Source organism: Geotrypetes seraphini, chromosome 6 (assembly GCF_902459505.1).
Source record: "Geotrypetes seraphini chromosome 6, aGeoSer1.1, whole genome shotgun sequence".
Classification (NCBI taxonomy): domain Eukaryota; kingdom Metazoa; phylum Chordata; class Amphibia; order Gymnophiona; family Dermophiidae; genus Geotrypetes; species Geotrypetes seraphini.
The window spans coordinates 240,718,191-240,737,209 of record NC_047089.1 but is presented as its reverse complement, the minus strand read 5'-3'; the positions used below and the strand labels follow the sequence as shown (position 1 = coordinate 240,737,209).

The 19,019-nt window shown below is 43.9% G+C and overlaps 1 protein-coding gene across 2 annotated transcripts in view; it reads right to left on the bottom strand.

Annotated features, from left to right (window-relative positions):
- Positions 1 to 19,019, bottom strand: part of MAP7D2 (MAP7 domain containing 2) — a 148,668-nt gene that overhangs the window by 30,008 nt on the left and 99,641 nt on the right. For both annotated transcript variants that reach the window (XM_033950470.1, XM_033950471.1), the window contains exon 6: positions 2,801 to 2,926. In XM_033950470.1, the coding sequence (XP_033806361.1) occupies positions 2,801 to 2,926 (126 nt within the window). The remainder of the gene's footprint in view (positions 1 to 2,800; positions 2,927 to 19,019) is intronic.

Here is a 19,019-nt window from a genome sequence, read left to right as displayed (position 1 = left end):
GAAAGCTGTAAAGAGCAGCTCAACAGAGCAGTTCTAATGCTTAAAAAAAAAAAAGCAAAAGCCAGCAAACACCGAGCAAAATTTACTATGCCTGCCGGCTGCACACCATCATCTGGGTGCTCCAGTGTGCTTTAAAGTACAAATTAAGTGCAGGTAATGTACAATAAATAAATACATATAGGTGGAAGACAAAATGTCCGCTATCCTGCAATGCCCCGAATACTAAAACACACTGACCCAAGCAGGAGATAAAAAGTCACTTGTCCCTCTAATTAATTAGTTGAATGAAAATGTTGTAGTCAAATAGTAGCAATAGTGTATTCATGGGACATCACCTTGATGGAGGGCTTCATTTCAAAAAACAATAGTGTTCATAAAAGTTGGACAAAAAATGTAGTTTTCAGCTTTGCCAGTGGAGGGAGCTGTTTCAAAGCTTATTGATAAGAACATAAGAATTGCCGCTGCTAGGTCAAACCAGTGGACCATCGTGCCCAGCAGTCTGCTCACGCGGTGGCCCATAGGTCAAAGTCCAGTGCCCTAACTGAGTCTAGCCTTACCTGTGTATGTTCCGGTTCAGCAGGAACTTGTCTAACTTTGTCTTGAATCCCTAGAGGGTGTTTTCCCCTATAACAGCCTCCGGAAGAGCGTTCCAGTTTTCCTCCACTCTCTGGGTGAAGAAGAACTTCCTTCCATTTGTACGGAATCTATCCCCTTTCAACTTTAGAGAGTACCCTCTCGTTCTCTCTACCTTGGAGAGGGCGAACAACCTGTCTTTATCTACTAAGTCTATTCCCTTCATTATCTTGAATGTTTCGATCATGTCCCCTCCCAGTCTCCTCTTTTAGAGAAATCAGAAGATGTGTGGAACACATCCTCTGGAACACATTTTTTTCTTCAGAATAAGAATCAATTCTCTGTATGCAATATTAGGTGATCCCCCCCTCCCCCTGCCCCGCCCGAGGAGGCGGAGCCTCCTCCTAACCAACTTCTCCAATAATTTTTTTCTCTTTTTAATGTATTTATTCCATATACATTGCCTCCAAGCCTGAAAGCTATTGCAGCAGTGTACGTTCAAGTACAGTAGGCATTTGTATGCTGCATAGTGAGTGGATGGGACAAGAAAAGGCATCGAGACTTCCAAAGGGAAGAGGCCCAAGCTGGCATCACAAAGCATCCCTTAAAGAATGCATTTGGTTGCCAGTATTGGTGGCCCCCCCACTCGAATCAAGGGTGGAAGCTATCAGATGCCTGGAAGGGAAGGGAAAGGGAATAGGGGCTTGTATACTGCCTCTTTGTGGTTTTGCCATTCAAAGTGCTGGGCACTGGAGGATCAAGTGACTTGCCTAGGGTCATAAGGAGAAGCACTGGGATTTGATCTCACAACCTCTGGGTGCAGAGGCAACAGCTCTACCAGTGAGCCATACCTTCCCCCTGAAGGAGACACCCACCTCCTCCTTCCCCCTCTTCCTCCCCCTCCCCTATAAAAACCCCCAACTTAAAACAAGCAGTGAAGTTAAAAAAACAAATGATCTATTGAGCAGAGAGCTAGGTTTTGCAGGTCTTGCTTAGTAGCTCATCTCTTCCCAAATAACCAATTAAGTGGTATGCAAATGCTCAACTTCCTTGGAGACCCATATAGAGTATAAACATTGTGGCCAGTATCTAAAGCCTTCACCAGCCCAGTTCCTTGCTGGATTTCAGGTTTTAACTCTCTAAACGAGTAGGGTAGCCAGCTGACTTCATGCCCTTCCTCCACTCTGACTCTCTGATCTAATCTGAGTTTTGTTCCCTCTGTAGCCATAGATCTATGGTCCTGCTTTAGAAGAACTGCAGTTAGAGTCACAGGTGTAATGTGGTAAAACCCAGGTCTGTATAGGCCTAGTAATGTAGAAAGGGTAGGTGCCCCCCCCCCCCGCCCCTTCTGGGCTCCCCCCCCCGCTCCTTCCCCCCCACTCCACACTCGAACTCTGCCCTCCCCCCTTCATACTGCTAAATTTTCTAGTGCGAGTGGCTTTTCCAGAATGCTCCTCACACCAACATTGGATTTCCCTCTGATGTCACTTCTATGACCCAGAAGTGGTGATTCAGAGGGGAATCAGGCTGGTGTGAGCAACACTCAGGAGAAGTTTCTCATGCTTGCAAAGATCTACAGAGGTACAGGGCGGGGGGAGGGATGGCACATGTGGATGTGTGGCAGGGCGTAGAGGTTCCGATGCCCCCCAATACAGCGCCCGGTGCCCCCCTTACCATGCCACTGGATAAGCCTATAGCAGACAAAATCCACTGGCAATCCTTAGATCCTTTCCAAGTATTAAAGCAGTTGCTGGATGGGCCATACTAGGGTTCCCAAATTCTATGTTTGTAAAATCTGAACCCCCCCCCCCTAGCCCCACCTCCAGGCTCGCCCAGTTCTACCCATCCCCGCCATGCCCCAGCCTCGTCCCTAGCCCTTCTCCGCTCATCCTGCTCGTCTCGATCGGAGGGCGTGCGTGCCCATGTGCAGATGCGACGCGTTGAAGTCACCACGCATTGTCCGCGCGTGCCTCTCCCAACGCAACCTGCTTTTCAATACCCGGACAAAGCGCCAGGTTTCGAAAAGCTATCTGGATGCCTTGGACATGCCCTCTTAAAAAGAGTAAATTCAGACGGCTGGTAACTCTAGACCACACGGGTTTTCGTCGGTCATTCTTGACCATGAACCTTCTGATGGATATCATTGCAACAGTGGTCAGGAAAACAATACAACGTTCCCCCGCTCTTACCCAAGGGCTGCTCTTCCCCCTCCCTCCAATCTTTTTACCTGGGTAACTATCAGAAGGCTCGCTGAGCATTACTGTACTCTTGCTTCTGGCAAGGGAAGACTGGGTGGGAGTCAGCAGTCGTGAAATGATATTATGTTCCATAGCACTAATGGATATGCGATGTGCTGAAGAACGGGAGCAAAGAAACACAATAAAAACCCAACATTAAATAATAATGGAATGTACAAACAAAAATATACCATGAAAGTCATGCAGTGCACGAAATAAAAATGAAAATCCCACAGTGTAGATGATGGTGACATGTTCCTAACAGGCTTATAGGGGGTGGGAGAAGTGGTTGTTGTTGAATTATTCTTAGTATCCAGTCCACATATAATTAATAATCTTATAATTGTTCGGAACACGCACCAAACTCAACATATACCAAATCTATTGCATGTCCCTAAATTATATAATTAAATATTTTAGGATCATCAGAGGTACCCAATGTGAGCCGTTTGTATCCAATTCTTGGAACTAGGTTCGCCAGCACTAAAGTAACGGATGATCCATCGGTACAGCATTGGCTTGATTGCAATCATTCAAATCCCTTGGCGAATCATAGACTTGTTGGAAAGAGGATGGCAGGGTGGCAATGTTCTTCAAACATTGAACTATAGAACAGAAAATGACAAATTTTTCCCATCCCCACGAGTTCTTTTTCTGTCCCTGCCCCATTCTTTCAAGCTCCATCCTCATCTGCATAAACCTCAAACACTTTACAATCCTAAGTAGCAACATTCTAGAGCTCAGATTGTGATGTCATAATGCCTCATTGCACCAATGCCTAAGCTCCATCCTCATCTGCACAAGCCTCAAACTCTTTAAAATCCTAAGTAGCAACATTCTAGAGCTCAGATTGTGATGTCATAATGCCTCATTCCACCAATACCTAAGCTCCGTCCTCATCTGCACAAGCCTCAAACGCTTTAAAATCAGAAGTAGCAACATTCTAGAGCTCAGATTGTGATGTCATAATGCCTCATTGCACCAATGCCTAAGCTCCGTCCTCATCTGCACAAGCCTCAAACACTTTAAAATCCTAAGTAGCAACATTCTAGAGCTCAGATTGTGATGTCATAATGCCTCATTCCACCAATGCCTGAGCTCCATCCTCATCTGCACAAGCCTCAAACTCTTTAAAATCCTAAGTAGCAACATTCTAGAGCTCAGATTGTGATGTCATAATGCCTCATTGCACCAATGCCTAAGCTCCGTCCTCATCTGCACAAGCCTCAAACTCTTTAAAATCATAAGTAGCAACATTCCAGAGCTCAGATTGTGATGTCATAATGCCTCATTCCACCAATGCCTGAGCTCCATCCTCATCTGCACAAGCCTCAAACTCTTTAAAATCATAAGTAGCAACATTCTAGAACTCAGATTGTTATGTCATAATGCCTCATTCCACCAATGCCTAAGCTCTGTCCTCATCTGCGCAAGCCTAAAACACTTAAAAAATCATAAGTGTTCGAGGCTTGTGCGGTTAAGACACAAGCTTACAGGAATGAAGCAGAAACAAGGAAAGCGAAAAAACCCACAAGGATGGGACAGTGAAATTGAGTTCCTGCAGGAACGGAGAAAAATTTGTCCCTGTGTCATTCTCTACTATAGAGAACAGCTGGGATATTTAGGCTAAATGCTGTTGAACCACCAGTGCTCAACAAAGAGACAAAGAGACATCTGGGGCAGCCTCCTTGGAGCGGCTGGGGCACGGGCAGTGTGTCTAGGAGGGAATGCATGGATGGGAGAACATCGCAGGGGAGGAGACATAGACATCCTGGGACTTTCGGCCAAGTCTCTTCCCTGAAGAAGCCCTTTTTCTGGAAACGTCATCGCTTTTTTTGTCATTTAAATTTCTCCAGAATTCTACTGTTCAACGTCTCCCCCTTCTGCTTCTATTCCTTTCTCTCCTCTCTTCTACCTCCCAAAGTATTTAGATCAATGCTATCTTGTTAAAATGTTTATTTTATTTTTATTTTTCCTCTAACTCTACTTTTCACTTCTCTATTACCCTCCAGGTACTTTAGTTAGATTGTGAGCCTTCGGGACAGTAAGGGAATTTTTCAAGTACCTTTCTTATTTCTAATCTTAATGTATATTTTCTGTAAACCGCTTAGAACCTAACGGATGTAGCGGTATATAAGAAATAAATTACATTACATTACATTACATGGACCATTTGGCCTTCATCTGCCATCATGTTTCTAGGTTTCTATAACCATAAAGCTCTATGACATCACAATGCAGGCAAAGAGCCTTAGCCAATGGGAAGAAGATATGCAAATGTTAAGAGCCTTAGCCAATAGGGAGAGGAGGAGATAGTGGATGCTGCAGAATTCTACTGTTCAACGGCTCCCCCTTCTGCTTCTATTCCTTTCTCTTCTCTCTTCTACCTTCCAAAGTATTTAGATCAATGCTGTCTTGTTAAAATGTTTATTTTATTTTTATTTTTCCTCTAACTCTACTTTTCACTTCTCTATTACCCTCCAGGTACTTTAGTTAGATTGTGAGCCTTCGGGACAGTAAGGGAATTTTTCAAGTACCTTTCTTATTTCTAATCTTAATGTATATTTTCTGTAAACCGCTTAGAACCTAACAGATGTAGCGGTATATAAGAAATAAATTACATTACATTACAAAGTGAGCAACGCTAGTCTGATCCAATAAGAGTTGAGAAATTCATTATATCATGGCTGGAGGCAGGGCTTGAAATGTTCATAAGAACGCCATGGCCATATTTACTTGCTATTCAGATGAATGAGACATGACACAGGTATGTATCAATAGATGCAGTATATGCATGCCTATAATGAGGTAAATGTAAGATGGTTCTCCTTTTAATTTTGTAGGGGTTAATACCTTGAAAGAGCTAGTTGTGAAATGTGAATAAGACCCCCATACATAAGAACAGCCTTACTGGGTCAGACCAAAGGTCCATCAAGCCCAGTCGCCCGTTCTTACGGTGGCCAATCCGGATCACTAGTACCTGGCCAAAACCCAAGGTGTAGCAATATTCCATTCAGAATCCTAAAGAATAGCATGATTCTGGAATCCCAAAGAGCAACAAGATTCTAGAACCCCCAAAGAGTAGCAATATTCCATGCTGCCGATCCAAGGAAAGCAGTGGCTTCCCCCATGTCTTTCTCAATAACAAACTATGGATTTTTCCTCCAGGAACTTGTCCAAACCTTTCTTAAAACCAGCTACGCTATCCGCTCTTACCACAACCTCTGGCAATGCGTTCCAGAGCTTAACTATTCTCTGAGTGAAAAAAAATTTCCTCCAATTGGTTTTAAAAGTATTTCCCTGTAACTTCATCAAGTGTCCCCTAGTCTTTGTAATTTTTGGCGGAGTGAAAAATCGATCCACTTGTACCCGTTCTACTCCACTCAGGATTTTATAGACTTCAATCCTATCTCCCCTCAGTCTCTTTTCCAAGCTGAAGAGCCCTAACCTTTTAGTCTTTCCTCATACAAGAGGAGTTCCATCCCCTTTATCATTTTGGTCGCTCTTCTTTAAACCTTTTCTAGCGCCACTATATCTTTCTTGAGATAAGGAGACCAGAACTGAACGCAATACTCCAGATGAGCGATACAGGGGCATTATGACATTCTTAGTCTTGTTAACCATCCCTTTTTTAATAATTCCTAGCATCCTATTTGCTTTTTTGACTGCCGCCGCACATTGGGCAGAAGATTTCATGAGATAAGTTGGTTACTTTAAATATGTCAAATGTGAATATTGTGACACCAGGATGCAATTTATATAGAATTTAAATAATAGTTTAAAAAAAAACCCCAGGGGATCGATGAAGAAGTGCTGGTGAACCTAGTTTCAAGAATTTGATACAAACGGCTCACACCGCATATCTCTGATGATCCTAAAATGTGTAATTATAAAATTTAGGGACACGCAATTTATGTGGTATATGTTGTTTAAATATTGTCATTTACAAGTGATTCTTTGCTCTTTCCAAAATCCAAAGGTTGTTTAAATAGTGAACTACAGAGAATACATAAATGTTAAAAACGGTTCCTTGCACCAAAGCATATTGCAGCCAGACGTCTGCTGAAGTGATCTTTCCCCAGGTCAATCTCTTTTTCTGCCCCAGGTGGTCTAATGCAATTCCAGGCTCATGCACAAGCCATACAGCTCTGCATAAAATGATATTTTTTAAAAGCAACGACTCGGTGTTATAATACAACTCTTGTGAACTCTGTCTATATAGAGGCCCAATTACCAGAAGGTATATAGTACGCCTGCTGCTACTACTATTTATAATTTCTATAGTGCAAAAAGTGTACACAGTGCTATACATTTAACATGAAATAGACGGTCCCTGCTCAGAAGAGCTTACAATCTAATTTGGACAGGTAGAACATATAGGGGTTAAACTAAACTAAACCTTAGGTTTGTATACCGCATCATCTCCACATTTGTAGAGCTCGGCACGGTTTACAGGAGATCGGATAGAAAGGAACTACAATAAAGGGTTAGAGGTCCAAGTATGAAGAGTTTTTAGAGGGCTTAGAATGCCAGAGATGGAGTAATTATCAGGTCTTCAGATGTTTGCGGAAAAGTTGGAGAGAGCTCAGGTTCCGAAGAGGGGCGGAAAGGTTGTTCCAGAGCTCGGTGATTCTGAAGGGGAGGGTGGTCCCTAGTTTTCCTGTATGGGAAATGCCTCTTAATGAGCGGAAGGATAGTTTTAATTTGTGGGTGTGGGTTGGGGAGTTTCTTGCAGAGAGAATGATAGGTCATTTTTAGGGTGAGTGGGAGCCAGGAGTTGAAAGCGGCCTCGAAAAAGTGGGCCTTTAACTTGGATTTGAATACTGCAAAGCTAAAGGCTCACTTTTTCCAGGCCACTTTCAACTCCTGGCTCCCACTCACCCTAAAAGGGACCTATCATTCTCTCTGCAAGAAACTCCCCAACCTCTTCGACATATATTATTTCACGGTGTTGCATTACACTCCAGTTGGGGATACCAAAGTTCGACAGCTGACGCTACCTAGGCCTTAGAGTTCAAGGCATAGGGACAGAAAGACCTCTGAGGGGCACTGGGCCAACTACCATCGAAAGGGTCCTGGATCCTAGTGTCTAGCACACACAAGCTGGGCAGATGTGCGCACAAATCAATTAGTCAAATGAGACTTTATCAAAATAACTGGACTTAAGTAGCACCAATCGCATTGCACAGGCGTCTGGCCTATGCTCTAGTCTACAACATAGGCGCATAACTCTTCTCGCCCGCAACTCAAAAGGGGTGTGGCTATGGGAGGAGTACAGGTGGCTCGGAGGGCATTCCTAGAAGTTAGCTGTGAAGTTATAGAACACTAATTTGCGTGCTCAACTCCCACAACTGAGGCGTCAGCCAGTGGCATAGCGAGCGTGACCGGTGCCCGGGGTAGTGGTGTCCCTCTCCTTTTCCCCCACCACATGCGCACCCCATTCCCGTATCCTTTTTAAGTTTGGTGCGAGCAGCGATGAAATTGCTGCCCGCGTCGGCTTCGGCGTGGGCATGGGAGAGGAGTGGGAAAGGGGTGGAAAGGAGGAGGGGGGCCGGCACCCTGAGGATGACTACGCCACCGGTGCCAGCACATACCCTAGATTTTAACAGGTGTGAATGCTGATGGCTAAAGATAGTTGAGGGATAGTTAAGGCCCATATTCTATAAATGAGATAGTTGAGGCCCATATTCTACAAACGGGATAGTTAAGGCCCATATTTTATAAATGTGATAGCTGAGGGATAGTTAAGGCCCATATTCTATAAACAGGATAGCTGAGGGATAGTTAAGGCCCATATTCTATAAACAGGATAGTTGAGGGATAGTTAAAGCCCATATTATATAAATTAGATAGTTGAGGCCCATATTCTATAAACGGGATATTTAAGGCCCATATTCTATAAACAAGATAGTTGAGGGATAGTTAAGGCTCATATTCTATAAATGAGATAGTTGAGGCCCATATTCTATAAACGGGATAGTTAAGGCCCATATTCTATAAACAAGATAGTTGAGGGATAGTTAAGGCCCATATTCTATAAATGAGATAGTTGAGGCCCATATTCTATAAACGTGATAATTGAGGGATAGTTAAGGCCCATATTCTATAAACAGGATAGCTGAGGGATAGTTAAGGCCCATATTCTATAAACAGGATAGTTGAGGGATAGTTAAGGCCCATATTCTATAAATTAGATAGTTGAGGCCCATATTCTATAAACGGGATATTTAAGGCCCATATTCTATAAACAAGATAGTTGAGGGATAGTTAAGGCCCATATTCTATAAATGAGATAGTTGAGGCCCATATTCTATAAACGGGATAGTTAAGGCCCATATTCTATAAACAAGATAGTTGAGGGATAGTTAAGGCCCATATTCTATAAATGAGATAGTTGAGGCTCATATTCTATAAACGTGATAATTGAGGGATAGTTAAGGCCCATATTCTATAAACAGGATAGCTGAGGGATAGTTAAGGACCATATTCTATAAATGAGATAGTTGAGGCCCATATTCTATAAACGTGATAATTGAGGGATAGTTAAGGCCCATATTCTATAAACAGGATAGTTGAGGGATAGTTAAGGCCCATATTCTTTAAGTGGTGCCTTAACTTAGGTGCCCTACTGGAGCCTAAATTAGTGCAAAATGCCATTTTAAAGAGGTTAAAAAAAAAATCAAGATGCCTACTGCAAGGGTTCTGCTCCACAAAGGATGGGAGGGAGGGCTAGAAAGATACTGCACAAGGGGATGGATGAGAGGGGAGGAAGGGAGAGATGATCATTACATGGAAAAAAATAAGACCTTCCCGAAAATTAAGACAATGTCTTATATTAATTTTGGGCTCAAAAAAGACACTGGGTCTTATTTTCGGGGAAACACGGTAGATAGCAAGTGAATATTTTAAAGTGTAGTGGGGGGGTCCCCCCTCAAAACAGAGGGTATCCTGTCGGGGCTCAATTGTCGGGTCGGGTCACCCCCCATTCAGTGTGTGCATTTGTCGTGCACGCAAATGTCGGGGCACAATTGTTCTGCACGCATTTGACAGGTCACCCGAGTTCATGTACTTCATTGTCAGACCTCGAATATAAAGACAAACTGCAGATCTCCCAGCACGCCCTATAGAAAGCCACAGCAGGATGCAGTTCTACCTACCCAGATGCAGCGAGACTTGGAAAGACTGCAACACTCATGACGCCAGCCACGAAAGCCTAAGAGAACAGTAGCCCAGGAACAGAAAGCCCGATTGGCCAAAACTGACAGAATACCACAGAGCCATTTGCTTTCTGGGTGCCAGCTTTATTTTAAAAAAAACACGTAGTTATGAAGCGCCTGCCAGCTGCTTGTTGTTTTTCAAAGCTTTCCCTCAGCAGGCAGTTCTCCTTGCTTAACAGATGGTGCCCGCTGAGTCATTCCTGGTTTTATCTCGCTAAGTTTGGTGACTGTATTTCCAATTTCTCTATGAAAAGGCAGGGCTATGGGGCTAGAAACACAGTCAAACGTGACCATCTCTGGGGAAAAGTCGACTCAAGTAGTGGATCCAAAATGCTGAGAATAGTTGGTTTTTTCATATCATGGGTTCAAAGGCGCAACTTGACGGTAGCCCACGTTGCTAACTTTCCCCCTTAGCCAGATCCTTGCCAGCATCGTTAGAATATGCTTTGCAGAAAAATATTCGTAAATAGAGGTAGAGAATCACCTGTAGAGATGTCAAGGGTGGACCATCCTGAAGAATGAGATTTACTGTTCCAAAGAGTGAGAGTTTTCAAATGATGCACTCGGGACTATAATTCTAGAAAGATCTAAGTGTAGCATTGCTTTTTTAAATAAAAAAAAAGGGAGTAGCATAAAATATTTGCTTCTCGATGGCGTTTCTGAAAGGAAATGACAAAGAGCGTGGAGGCCGTAGGATTAAGTGCTCCGGGCTGAACGTTGTCCTCTGTTCAGCAGCCAAAAGTATGAGAAAAGGTTTCGGGATACAGGATGAGATGGGGAGACACTGAACGCGGGAACAGTGGCAAAGCGAGGGCGAGAGGCGCCCGGCGTGGTGGCTACCTCCCCCTCCCTCGTCTCTGCCCCCCCGACCTCCCGCCGCCGTGCACAACCCTCCCTTCCCTCGCACCTCTAGTTGTTCACTGTCACGACCAACAACTTCAACGTGTTCCTCTTCCTCTGATATCATTTCCTATGCGCGGCACCCGGAAGTGATGTCGGCGGGAGCCGATGCGGTCACGCTGAGCACGTTGACGTTGTTGGTTGCGGCGGTGAATAATACAGGTACTGGGGGAAGGGAAGAGGGGGAGGAGTGGGAAGAGGCAAGGGGTGCCGGTCAGCACCCCCACATAATGGCACCCTGGGCAGACACTCCCCCTGTTCTTACTACCCTACTGCAAAGGGAGTTATGCTCAGATTTCTTCCTACTAGTGGAACCACTTGGCTTTTAACTGTCCTTGGCTGCCTCTCATGAAAACAGCGATCAGGATAAATGAACAGGCACCAAGGTTCTACGTAGCTCAGAGCAGTGGTGTAGCGAGGGTAGGAAGCACGCCCCCCCCCCCCCCCGTCCCTCCTCTGCTCCCCCAGCTTCTTCAATGCCCCCCATGCCACACTCATGCCCTCCCTTCCCCCGTACCTCTTTAAATCTTTGCTTTCCCCTCTGACATCACTTCCTGTCCCCGCGACCCAGAAGTGATTTCTAGAGGGGACCAGGCTGGCACGAGAAGCAGGCCAGAGAATTTGCTCACACTGGCAAAGATTTATATAGGTATGGGGAAGGGGGGAAGGGAGGGCATGAGCAAGGTGTTGGGGGGGCGAAGAGGGGGCCCGGGGCGGACAGCCCCCACCTCCATACTACTCACTGACTCAGAGTAGGAGAGAGTCTTCATGTGAGCGTGCCACACTCCTAATAAAAGAGAGAAAGGGCTCAAAGAGTTTAAGAGAGTCCTCAAATAAGTGTGACATGCTCTTACGAGTGAGACTTGGCGTCTCTGTATCCGACAGTCAATTAACAGCTCAGAGAGCACAAGCTGACTTTTGTTTTAGGACAGGTTGAGTCATTCCATGGTTTTGTTCCCTGCTGCTCATTAACGGTTATTATAAAAGGTGATTACAGTGAAAGACGAGTATTTCCAGCGGGTCTGGCTCTATTTTAACCACACTGCCCAGGAATGAAAGTCACCTTTCTACTAAGCCTGAAATTATTATTATTTTTTTTTAACTGCACTCATTTTAAGAAAGCGTTTGTTGTGGTTTTCCTAAGTCAACACCGCCAGTACAGCAAAGGGCATTGATTAGCTCTGCTCCCTCCTCTCTACGGATTTAATTCTTACCTATATCAGTAGAATAAATCACAGCTTGTTAATGCTGAAATTTTTGCCACCCTTATTGAAAACAAGCCACAATTGGACCAGCGCTAACCACCACTCCTCAGATTCTTAGCACACCAGTAGACCTTATCTAGCTTTCTTTTCTTCGCATAAGTTACTGGACAAATAATTTTGGATGGAAGGGATGGTGAATGCAAGGAATGGCCTCCCAGTGGAGGCGGTGGAGCCAAAAAAAATGTATCTCAGTTCAAGAAATCTTGGGATAAGTACATTGGATCTCTAAGGGCAAGGACAGGACAGTAGATGGCATGGATGGTACACCGACAAATCCATGCAGGACAATTCCGCCCCAACAATTGTGCACACGGACAATTGCAGCCCTTGAAGGATATCTGGAAGGCCCTGATTTGCTGAGACTCCTCAGGCCCCTCCCAAGGGACGGGGCCTGAGGAGTCTCAGCAAATCAGGGCCTTCCAGATATCCAGTAAAAGGGTTCCCCTAATCATGTTGTAAACCTAACCCTAACACTAGATAGGAAGTGAATCTGTTAAGTGTAGTGGGGGGGGATCCCCCTTAAAAAAAGAGGGTTACTTTGTAACCCTGAAAAAGACAAAATAGTATCCTCTCGGGGCGGATCTCCCATTCAGTGCGCGCGTTTGATGGGTCACCGGCATGGATAGGCAGACAAAATAGAAAAATGAAGGCAGATACAGACCAGATGGTCTATGTTTTTCTATCTTCAACAGTTTTTAGATGATTTTCTGATTCTGGATAAGTAGGGTTACCATATGACTCCAGAAAAAGGAGGCTGAATTGATACAGCCAAGTTTTACTTCCACTGAAAGTAGGGTTACCATCTTTGGAGCCTCACAAATCAGGACGCATAGCCCTGCCTCATTCCACCTCATCCCCGCCTTGCTCCACCTCCAGCCCTGCCCAGTCCCACCCACAAATCCCGCTCAGTTCTGCCCCCGGCCACGTCTGGAGGGCCTCGAGCATGCGCGGTCAAAGATCATCGGGTCTTTCCAAACCCTGGACAAATTGACTTGTTTTGAGTTTCCCAGACATCTGGTAACCCTAACTGAAAGCAATGGACGTAAGGAGAACACAGAGACCTCTGGGTTTTACTTCTATTGAAAGCAATGGACGTAAAACCCGAATGCCTCAATCCGTCCTCTTTTTTTCTGGAGCCATATGGAGGAGTCTGAGTTTGGGATAACGCACCAAAAAAGAAACCCCAGAGACAGAGCCAGAAGGCTAAATTTCTGTTATATGAACATTCTTAGGGTTACCAGAATTTGCATCTGGTAAAACAGGACGTGTAGCCCCGCCCTTTTTTTGCCCTTGGGCCTGCTTTGCTCCACCCCCAGGCAGGTCCGGATTTTCCTATAGGCTAACTAGGCTTCAGCCTAACTAGGCTTCAGCCTAGGGCCTCAAGATCAAGAGGGGCCTAAATTCAAATTGTTAGCAAAATTAAAATTACAATATTCTAAAAACAGTGAACACTAAAACACTGAACCGAAAATAAGGAGAAATTCTACGCTTCGGGATCGAAACCGGTTCCGGCTGCAACGGGGCGCCGACTCGGCTTCTCCCTTTCTTTTTCTCGCCCTGGGAGGAGGATCGTGGAGGGAAAGACGTCAGTCCGGAAACAGCTGGGCAAAGCCCAGCCCCGCGGGGAGAGAAGCAAAACATGGATCTGTCAGGACAGGGCGGCCCAGATTGGCATTGGGGGGTGGGGTGGGGTGGGGGGTTTCAGTGGAAGGGGGATGGGAGGCAGGCAGGCTGGCATTGGAGGGGGGGTGGGGGGTTAATGGAAATCAGGCAGGCAGGATGGCATGGGGGGGTGTTCAATGGAAGGGGGATGGGAGGCAGGTGGGCATCGGAGGGGGGTGAGGTGAGGAAGGACGCACTGGGGGCACTATGGACATAGGAAGGGGCAATGTTGTGTGTTATGTTTGATTAGTTATTGTTACAAGTACTATATATGGTGCTGAGAATAAATGTCCAAATAAGTGTTCTCGACTTTTTTTTAAATTTATTATCCGTGTCACATTTTTTATAAAGGTTAGTACCAACAACAACATGTTTCATTTAACATATTGATATATATCACATTAATGATGTATTTTGTTATCTCTCATGTAATTTACAAACTTAAAAATGGGAGGTGAAAGGGCCTCATAAGTGCAATAGCCTAGGGCCTCTTTTCATCTAAATCGGGCCCTGTCCCCAGGATCCGCCCCCAACCCCAGCCCCACTTAAACCTCATCTCTTCGGGCCGGGTCTGGAGTGCGTCTGCGCATGCGACATCACCACATTGTCGCAGTGTCAGGTTTTGAAAAGCCGTCCGGACACCCAGACATGTCCGGGTAAATCCTGACGTCTGGTAACTAAACATTCTATTATGCTGGTTTTACTGTGCACAGTACATTTTTGCTATCACTAGAATTCAGTTTGCCTGTTTCCAAACCAAAAATCACGTGTGCAGTCGAGCCACAGCATTCAGAGCACTATGAAAGTGGTTTTTGTTTTCAGCGTCTCTCAAGCAAAAGTGTCTCCTGAGGAAGGTGTTTCCTATACACCGAAACAGGAATCTTTGTTGGGACCACCATGTCAAATAAAGACTATCATTGCTTGAAAAGACACCTCCCTTGCCTTTTCTGTTTGACCGACTGTCATTGATCAAGCCACTGTCTAAGTAGTTATGGGCCAAACACTGATTTATTGCCTGGGGGCTGGCAAATCTAAAGCAACAGCCAAAGCTCTATCCTACCCCATTACCTACAAAAAAAAACCCTGAAAAAGGATGAGGGCAGGGAAGATGGAACTCAGGGCAATTTTCAAAGAGTCCCCATAACTGCAGATTGCAAATCACATGACTGTTTCCCCCCTTTGAAAATCCACACATAAGGGCTGGATTCAGTAAATGGTGCTCAGAATTCAGTTGACCACAAATTAGAGAGATAAATTTCTTAGTAATCTGTGACACTAATCACTATATATTCTTGTAATCACAGCTATAGTTCAATTAGAAATTTTTCTTTATCTTTTATGATTAAACAAAATAAATTTTTATAAATTATTTTTATAAATTATTTGTGAAGTGCTCAGACCAAGAAACCCATATAATAGTGATGTCACTACAATGAGGTTTTCAAGGGGACCATCATCGCCTTCACAAGTCCCCAGCCCTCCCTATATCTAAAGGCATATGTGAAGCCTATCTGGTAAATGCAACCAGCTAATGGTGCTGATCTATTTTGGGGAGCAATTAACGATGTTGCCTCTCATTGGTGACTTATGAAAATAACAACAAAAAATATAAATGAATATAAAGTGCTTAAATAAAATGCTGATTATTTTTTCTTATCTGGTTAAATTCCCGTCCCTCCGACCCGGATTTCGTCTCTTCGTCAGGGAGGGACACTAGTGTAGGCTCGCTTGTTGGAAGAACAGTCAAAGTGGACGGGCCGTCTGAACCTATCTACTACCGAAAACGAAAGCTCAGAATTCAGTGCCATAAAAGAGCTGTACCTGGCATGTGGCCTTTATAGAATCATGCGCAGTGCCTAATTTTAGGCACTAGACTTACGCCTACTGAAGCCTGGTGTAAATGCTGTTACATAGGTTGGACACACTGAGGCCGTACTCTATAATTTCATGTGCAACTTTTCAAACTATCCTGACACACCCATGACCACACCCCCTTTTGAGCTATGCGATAGTAGAGTTATGCGTCATGCTTTGTAGCAGTGGTTCCCAACCCTGTCCTGGAGGACCAGCGGGCCAATCGGGTTTTCAGGCTAGCCCTAATGAATTTGCATGAGAGAGATTTGCATATAATGGAAGTAACAGGCATGCAAATCTACTCCATGCATATTCATTAGGGCTAGCCTGAAAACCCGATTGGCCTGGTGGTCCTTCAGGACAGGGTTGGGAACCACTGCTTTATAGAGGAGCATACAGTCAGATGTACATGCAAATTTGGTCATTGGCACCCAATTAGTGATGTTAACTGGCTTGTTGTTTAATTTGCGTGCACAAATTTGGACATGCAATCCTGTGTCCCATATAGAATTCCCTCTGTACCCAGATTCTATATATGTGAACCTATATGTAATACAGATGCCCAGAGGGAGCTTGATTTGCACATATTCAGCAAAAAAAATTGTAGGCAAAACATACAGCGTCCTAAGTTGTATGCATTAGAGAATGACATGGGACAAATTTTTTCCCGTCCCTGCAGGAACTCAATCTCCTTGTCCTGTCCCCGTGGATTTTTCTGCTGTCACTGTCCCATTCCTGTAAGCGCTGCCTTAACCACACAAGCCTCGAACACGTATGATTTTAAAGTGTTTGAGACTTGCGCAGATGAGGACGGAGCTTAGGCATTGGTGGAATGAGGCATTATGACATCACAGTCTGAGCTCTAGAATGTTGCTACTTAAGATTTTAAAGTGTTTGAGGCTTGTGCAGATGAGGACGGAGCTTAGGCATTGGTGGAATGAGGCATTATGACATCACAATCTGAGCCCTAGAATGTTGCTACTTAGGATTTTAAAGTGTTTGAGGCTTGTGCAGATGAGGACAGAGCTTAGGCATTGGTGGAATGAGGCATTATGACATCACAATCTGAGATCTTGAATGTTGCTACTTAGGATTCTAAAGTGTTTGAGGCTTGTGCAGATGAGGACAGAGCTTGTAGGAATGGGGCAGGGACAGGAAAAGAACTCGTGGGGACGGGACGGGAAAATGAGTTCCCATGGGGAAGGGGAAAAGTATATCCCTGTGTCATTCTCTAGTGTGCATAAGTGTGAGTCAGTGGCATAGTGAGGGGGAGGCAGGGGGTACCGTCGTGGGTGCTGTCTTGGCAGGGGCCCCAGCACCTCTCCTCCCACCTACCTCTTCAAATATTTGCTGCTTGCATTGGCGTCAGGTCTCCTTCTGGCCGCGGTACCAGCAGGTGACATCAGAGGAAGTGCTGAGGCCAGCATGAGCAATAGGCAGAAAACGCTGCTTTGCTGCCAGTTAAGATTTGAAGAGGTACGAGGGGGAGGGGGCACACAGCATGGCAATGCTGGGCACCTCTGCCCCAGGTGTCTCCTCCCCTTGCTACGCCGCTGGTGTGAGTTCTGCCCATCTGCATGCCTACTTGCTCTGTATGAGATAAGAAAAGCACTTATGCAGAATTTTGGCGCACACATATGTAGATAAATGCCATTCGAACGGTATACACAAGTAATCGACATGTAACTGCGCATGCTTTATAGAACTGACTCAATAGTGCATACATTAAACCCACCTGTGTACTCTCAAGCAGCTCTATGGTGTAAGGTTCCAAGAGAATGAAAATAGCATGCATATTTTTGAAAACTACATGCATTGCTTCCCTCTCTTGATCCAAACAAACCCAAAGAAAGGTCAGGATACATTACTCAGGTAACTGGCTTTGGATTATATTGAAACACAACAACAAAAAAAGGGATCCAAAAAAGATCTGCAGAAAAAAATCAGCCAGGAGCAACCAAAACAAAACTGCAGACTGTGTACAAGATGCAGGCAAATTTTTATATGACAAGAACACAATATATAAAACCCTTTTACCAATAAAGGGACCCGACACGGTCCGTGTTTCGGACAAACCTTCGTCAGGGGTCCTAATAAATACAGATGTCTGTTCTCACTCACATAGCATATGCTAATACGCTGTATGCCTTCTTATTACTTTTGAGCATTGTATCAAGATCTCATACTTATATTGTATTATGTTTTTTATATTTTATGATAGTCAAGATTCTTCAAATTTTTTTTGTGGATTTTTTAGCCCCCCCTATTTTACCATAGTATGTATTCTTTTTCTTTTCTTCTTCCTGTTCTTTTTAATATTCTTATTATCATTCTTTTCACTTTTATCTCTTCTCTTTTAGTCTACTTTGTTTGTCACGTTTCATATGTTATCTTTAAGGCTACATTAGTGTAACTCACACCACATTATTCATACTTTCATTCATCCTCAGTTTGAATAATTTATTCTTTATTTTCTATCTTTCTTTAGCATGTTTTTAACGTTGCATGTAATCTCCTTCTCATATATTTGTCTTCACTTCTCACCACAATTTTAGATAGCATGGCATGACAACACCTGTTTTGTCACATATACATATCCTCATAGCAATTTCAATAATTTTTATATTGTATCTGTATTTATTAGGACCCCTGACGAAGGTTTGTCCGAAACACGGACCGTGTCGGGTCCCTTTATTGGTAAAAGGGTTTTATATATTGTGTTCTTGTCATATTAAAATTTGCCTGCATCTTGTACACAGTTTTGTTTTGATTGCTTTTGGATTATATTGGCCATTTTGATTTACCTTACCTGAATTTGCAATTTGTAAATGACGGTCTTAAAAACAGTGGAGAATTTTAAATAATATTTAATATTTAATAAATTATATTTAAAATTATAAAAATATTATTTAAATAATATTTAATAAATAATATTTAAAATAATAAAAATTAAAAAAATATTATTTTTATAATATTTAATAAATAATATTTAAAGGGGAAACTTTCATACTGTCCTCATTGCTACAAAGTCCATGGGCATTTGTTTCTTGTGGTTTATACACCAGCTTTCAAAGTGGAAATACCTGCAGGGATTTGCATCTATTTTTCCCACCCACCAGAAACCTCCCAAACTGCCCCCCTCCCATCCCACTAACATATCCTGGGAAAGCCTAGACCAGGTTGCGAGCAAAAGCCTTATGGAGCTATGCACACGTGTATCTGTACACAAAGTGGACTGTTTTCAAACGGGCAGGTAAAATGCACTGTGACCATGAAAATTACTATGAAAATTGCCCTCCCCATGTATCAAA